Source organism: Phalacrocorax carbo, unplaced genomic scaffold, assembly GCF_963921805.1.
Source record: "Phalacrocorax carbo unplaced genomic scaffold, bPhaCar2.1 SCAFFOLD_226, whole genome shotgun sequence".
Lineage (NCBI taxonomy): Eukaryota > Metazoa > Chordata > Aves > Suliformes > Phalacrocoracidae > Phalacrocorax > Phalacrocorax carbo.
In genome coordinates, this window is record NW_026990512.1 from 47,020 (window position 1) to 53,299 (window position 6,280).

General features: G+C 58.9%; 1 protein-coding gene across 1 annotated transcript; it reads right to left on the minus strand.

The window, feature by feature from the left end:
• Window positions 1–635: 635 nt before the first annotated feature.
• Window positions 636–3,317, minus strand: LOC104047608 (forkhead box protein J1). Its single transcript, XM_064440518.1, has 2 exons — window positions 2,802–3,317; window positions 636–1,436 (listed from the first exon to the last, which is right to left on the minus strand). Exons 1-2 carry the CDS (start codon window positions 3,300–3,302, stop codon window positions 636–638), a joined length of 1,302 nt encoding a protein of 433 aa, XP_064296588.1. The 5' UTR covers window positions 3,303–3,317.
• Between the last annotated feature and the right edge of the window lie 2,963 nt (window positions 3,318–6,280).

Genomic DNA, 6,280 nt, shown 5'->3' on the forward strand with positions numbered 1-6,280 from the left:
TTCTATAAAAACATCTAAAGAAGCAGACTTGCTGAATTTATAAACCTTTTGTTCTTCCCTAGGTAGCACCTCCCTAGGAGGGAGGCTGATCTCAGAGGATCTAGAAGGGACCTCTACGTACTTGCTAGCTAATTATCACACTATACCTGTGACCTACCCTAGACACAAAATAGGAAAAAGAGAGAGAGAAACAGAGGGACGAAGGGGTGAGGAAATTGCATGTAGTCTATCGAGCCCTAAGCCACCAGGATCTCATGTCTTGGATGGGATTTAGCGGGTGCTCTGTTAGCCCTGAAGGAACGTAGGCCGTGTCCATTGCCACGGGGGAAAAAAAAAAAAGACAATTCACATTTCTTCCTTTAAAAGCAAAAAAATAAGCAGTGTTCTATTTCTTCTCCTGAGGAAACTCATGGACTAGAGACTTCTGACGTGGCCTTTAAAGCTCTATCAAGCTGTTCCTGTGGTGTTGGTTTTTTTCCTCCCCGCGGTGTTTCTGTGAATAATCTTACAGTGAAGCTGGTAAAAGTCCCTGTGAATGTCTTGGTCTCTAGAAACTCTTGTCCCTTGTAAGTCCCAGCAGCTCTGGGGGAGCATCCTCCTAAAGCCTGTGCGGGCTTTGGAGAGTGACTGGCCCCTTATAAGAGGGACGCCAGACTGCTCCAGTCGCTCACATCTGCTGGCAAAGAGCCGTCGCTGAGTTCAAACACCTCCTCCACGTTGCCGGAGTTGGAGAGGTAATCGTTTGTCCCTTGGTGCCAGGGGTGCTGCAGGAAGGCCGTGGCCATGAAGGTTTCATCAAAGTCCAGGTCGTCGTGGTTGGCTTCGGTGAGGACGTGCTCCTGCCCCTGGGGAGAGGCGATGTGGTGCCCGTGTAGCATCAAGTCCAGGTCGCGTGTTATGGGGCTGATGGGAGGCGTGAGCTCCAGGTCCCCAAAAGTGGAGACGTCTCCATTCAGGATGGTGTTGAGGATGGCTTCCCAGTCAAGGCTGCCTTTCAGTGATGCCAGCTCAGTCTGCTCTTCCTGGGTCAGCAAGGCAGAGTTGGAAAGCCGAGGCGCCTTGGCCGTTTGCTCGGGCAAGGGCTGCTTGCGCTTGTGCCCTGCTTTGCCATCCGCTGGGTTCCAGGTCTGGTCACCGGTGACTTCTTCAAACTCCTTCAGCAGCTGCTGTAACTCCACGCTGACGTTGAGGCTGTTACTGGAGGCGCAAGCTGAAGTGGCCGGGCTGGCGACGCTCTGTGCTTCTTGCTGGGCGCTGTCGGTGACGGCCGGGTGGATCTGCACCGGGGGCATCCTCCGCTTTTTGAAGGCACCACTCTTGAGCCGGTCGGCGTATTGGGGGTCAAGCTTCCAAAACCCACCTTTCCCTCGCTCGCCCTTCTCCCGGGGCACCTTGATGAAGCCCTTGTTCAAGGAGAGGTTGTGTCGGATGGAGTTCTAGACCCAAAACAGGAAGAAAACAAGGCTGAACCTGCATTATCTTTGAAAGGTCGTGGAGGACAGGAGAGGTGCCCGAGGACTGGAGGAAAGCAAATGTCACTCTAATCCTCAAAAAGGGGCAGAAGGAGGACCCGGGAAACCATAGGCCAGGCGGCCTCAGTGAGTGGTTCTGAAGCCCTGAATGTGCCTGGAGTGATGCAACTAATTCGAAAGGAAACTCAGCTATTGGGTAAATGCCCCAGCGTTGGACTCCACAAAGCTAAGACTGTATTAAGAGATTGGATATGGTAGAGGTGGGTTTTTTTTGTGATGTTGCCTAGATACCTTTATGCTTATTTATCCATAACCCGTAGTGCTGAAGAGGAAAACCAAAGCTTGAACGCTTAGAGCTGTTGAAAAACATGCGCACACCCACACCGCACCCCCCCCACCCCTGAAACCCCTCCTCCGGGCTGAAGCCCGGGTGTGTTGGCTCCTTTCCAAAGCACTCAGCTCCCACAGGGTTATCTCCGTCTCCCCCCGGAGTAGGTGGCATGACCTTTCCAGGCTGTCCTCATGTATGGGAATGAGGAGAGGGGATGAGAACACAGCCGAGAAGAGACCAAACCGAAGAGAGAAGAGACCTAAAAAAGTAGAGAAGAGACCAAAAAGAGAGAGGGAGGCAAGAGAAGCAATAAGAAAAAAAGAAAAAAAAAGGAGAAAAAACAAAAATGAAAAAAAAATAAAGAATAAAGAATAAATAAAAAGAAGAAAAAATAAATAAAAGAGAAAAAAGAAAAAAGAAAAAAGAAAAAGGAGAAATAGAAATAAAAAGTAGGAAAAAAAAGAAAAGAGAAAAAAGAATAAGGAATAATAATAAGACAAAAGAATAAAGAAAAAAGGAAAAAAGAAGAACAGAAAGCGCTGGGCTGCCAGAGGCCCTGGCGACCGCCCTGCGCAGGGAGAAGGTGGGCAGCCCCCGGGCAGGGGGTTTGCAGCGCCGTCGCCCTGCCCTGCCCGGGCGAGCACCGCTGCCGGGATCGCTGGCGTGCGGCGGGCGCGGGCTGCGAATAACCCGAGCAGAGGGACGAGCCTCCCGGGTCCCGCCTGCCCTGCCACAGCCCAGAAAGGCCCCCGTGCCGGAGGTCCCGTCGTGTGCCGGAGGAGGGCAGCGAGCCAAGGTGGCTGGGAAAAGCCCCTGTGCTTCAGGCTGGCCCCAGAGCTGGCGAGCGTGGGGGCTGGCCCCTGCCCCCCGAGGGCACGCGTGTGCTGCCTGGGGACAGCAGCCCTATTTGACCTCTCTTGGGTTTCCCTCTGAGGTGGAAAGCCCTCCCCAGCCCCGCGGGGAGAGGGGAGAAGGCAAGAAGTCTCCACATCTCGTACCTGCCAGTTGGGATCGGCGTGTCGGAAGTAGCAGAAGTTGTCAGTGATCCACTTGTAGATGGCGGAGAGGGTGATTTTGGGCTTCTGGCTGGCTTCCATCGCCATGCAGATGAGGGTGGCGTAGGAGTAGGGTGGCTTGATGTGTGGGTTGGTCTTGTAGTCGATGTCCTGCGCGAGCTGAGGGTGTGCGGCCATGGGGTGGTGCGCTGTCCTCAAGGTGGAGGAGGAGATGGGCTTGCAGGGAGTGTGGGGCATGCCCACGCGTGCCGGGTCGGCGGCCGGGGGCGAGCACGGCGCGGCAGAGCTGGGGATGCTGTGACAGTCCTGGGGGTCCGGGTCACTGGGGCAGCAGGAGGACTTGCCCATGCAGGCGCTGATCGAGAAGTCCTGCAGCCACATGAGGCTGGTCAGGCTGTCGTCCAGGTCGTCCGAGCCCCCCACGCTGCCCTCCGGCCCTCCGTCCTTTCCTGCCTGCAGGCAGCGCAGCCACCCCTCAGCCATGCCTCGGCGCTTCGGCAGATCCTGCTTTCACAGGGTGCACGTGAAGGGAAGGGAGGGGATGGGGCAGATCCTGCAACAGCAACAGGGAGAGGGTTGAGGCTCCCTGAAGCGCAGCTGCTCTCCGGCACCTGGGCAGGGCTGGCCCTGGGTGCTCTGGGTGCCGCTGGGCGAGACCCATCCCCAGGGTGCTGCGCACCGGAGCCACAACACCTCCCCCGGGGTGCTTGAGCAGCCCCAAACTCAGGGAAATTCCCTCAAACCCCTGTGCCACGGTGTCACCCAGACCCCGGCGGGCCAGTGCTGCCCAACAAGCCTTCAGCCAAAGTAAGAAAGAAAAAACCAGCCAAACCCCCCCTCAAACAGCCAAAATCCAGCCCTGCCATCCCGCAAAGCAAGAATGATTCTCCCACCTGCTGCTAGCAGGACAAAATCTCAGGCTACACCACCTCGCCAAAATATCTTAACGTTCCCCTCCTGCTACCAGCTTCCCTTGGTTCCCTGCTCTTTCTGCCTCTCCCTTCACCTAGCGCCCCTAAAACAACCCGGGGAGGGGGCACAGGCCCAGCCCAAGCACACCCTTACTCAGCGAGAGCCGGTGGATCCAGGCGTCCGTTATTCCCGGGCTGGGGCTGTGGTGTCCGGCTTCGCTGCCGGGCTGTGAGCCCAAACTCCCGTGTCTTTGGGCGAGGAGAGGCCCCCGAGGCCGAGGAGCCCAGCACCGGCTGCACTGGGGCAGCTGGGGCCGAGGGTTCCGTCATCCGAATGATGCTGCGACCAACAGTCAGGGGGTGTGGGCGGAGCGGAATCACCCGCTCTGCTCCCTCAAAACAGGCTTTTCCCCCCAGAATAAGGCTCAGCGGGGCGACAGCTTGTTGGGGTGCCTGATCCCGTGTCACCACCCAGCCCTTGCACATTCCTGTGCCCCCGGTAAGGGAGAGCCCAGAAACCCTCACGGCAGTGGTTGGGGGAGCGGCGGAGGGAATGCAAATAACAACAAAAATAACAATAACACAGCTCCTGGCCCTGCGGTTGGTCCTCGCATGGCCATGGGGAGGTGGAGGGGACCTGCCAGTTTGGGCTGAGACTCGGCTATTTGAGGGACGGAGCCCCGGGGTGGGGATGGGCAGGGTTGGGGTACGCGGGGAGGTGGCAGGGAGGATGCGGGATCCCACCGTACCCCACACCCAGTGCCAAATCCATCCCCAGCAATCCCAAACCCCACATCCTGGTGCCCCCCGTGGGGCTGGTGCAGGGGCAGCCCCAGCCCTTCCCTCCTGCCTGGGACCCCCCTCCACTTGTGACCCTGAGGAGCCCACAGTGACCAGGGCAAAGCTGAAGGGGGCAGGGGGGCTGGTAGAGCCCCAGATTCAAGGATGGGGCCTGCCTTTATTTAATTAGAAGGCTTACAGACACATGTCTCTCTAAGAACTCCCCAAGCCCCACCACCGCCCGCCCAAGGGCTTTAACAGAGACCAGGGAGGGACCCCCAGCACCCCAACCGAGGGGGCCAAGAGCAGCCATGAAACCCAAGGGAAGCCGTTTCCTTTCCCCTTACACTGTAAGGCCTGCCCTTTGCGGGGTGGGGGGCTTCGGGGTGTCTCCGGGAAGGTTTAACCACCAGGCACTCCTCCTGCCCACTGCCCCACGGGGGAAGGACCCCTGAGAGCAAGGGGCAGGGGGGCGGCCAGACCCGCTCTCAGGGGCTGCTGCTGCCGCCAGTGGTGCGGACAACAAGGGCTTTTCCTGCCAGGACCCCCGGGGGTTTGGGCCAGACGAGCTGGGAGGGTCAAACCCTCTCCCCAGCACAGGGGCAGAGTCCCCTCTGCTCGCGCCCTTCCCCAGTGGCCGCAGGCTGGGAGCTGGCGGGTGCTGGGACCAGCCGTGGAGGAGGGAGGAGGCGACTCCCAGGGGAGCGGGAATCTCTGTCTCCCTTTTCAGCAGACCGACATCCAGAAACCAACCCCAACCCTCAGTTTGCTGCCCTTCTAACAAGTCACCTCCCTCGGGAGCAGGGCCTGCCTCTGTAAAAACACACCTGAAGGCAGCAAGAGCTCGAGGGCTTTCCTGAGCAGCCTGCAGCAAAGCACTTCAGGCCTCAGCGCTCCCATCCCCACCCTCCCCCTGCGCAGGGTGGGGCTGTCTGCGAGCGCCCCACTTGCCGCAAGGTGCTTCCCCCCACCATGCATCAGCCCCTCCATTCAAACCAAATTATAACCCCCCCTTACAGCCCTCCTCACCTTCAAGGCATCAGCTCCCAGCACGAGGTTTCTTCCCTGCCGCTGGAGGGATTTCTCTTCAGCGCTCCTCTTCTCCCCTTCCCCTCCAGGAAAGGTCCCCTCTGGGTGTCCTCATCCGTCCCCGCAGTGCCGGGGCCCCGGCGCCTGTGCCCACTGCCCGGCCACCCGCACCCCACGCCAGGAAGCTGCCGCTACCCCCGGCCAGGCTCTCCCGGCAGAGGTTTCGTTTGCATTTGCACCTTCTCCATCCTGGCAGGGCTCGGAGGAGGCAGGATTTAGGATGGGTCGGTAATGCGGGCTGAAAGGGACATTGGGAAGTGTTTAGGAGTCTTGAAGCAGCTGGGCTGGTTTTGGGGAGGTGCAGGGGGACAGGTGGGTGGATGCTCCCAGCCAGAAAGGGTTTCCACCCACCGAGCCCCCAAGACCCCGACTGCCCTCGCCTTGTAACCACAGAACGACTCCGGACACTTTGTTGACATAAGATACCCTTTAATAAACGCGCTCTTCAAATCCAAAACACGCTCAAAGCAAAGCCGTGAGCAGCAATCTGGCTTCCTTCCTTCAATCCCTGCCGGGTGGATCCCTGGAGCAAGGGGCTGCCCTGCGAGGCAAGGGGCCGGTGCTTTTCACGCCGCGCTGCCGGCACTGGCAGCTCCTGCCCACCCCTCGTCCCTGCTGGGTGGCCGAGGGCGGTGCTGGCGTCACCCACGCCAAAATCCCGTCTCTCCTGTGCCACGGCGG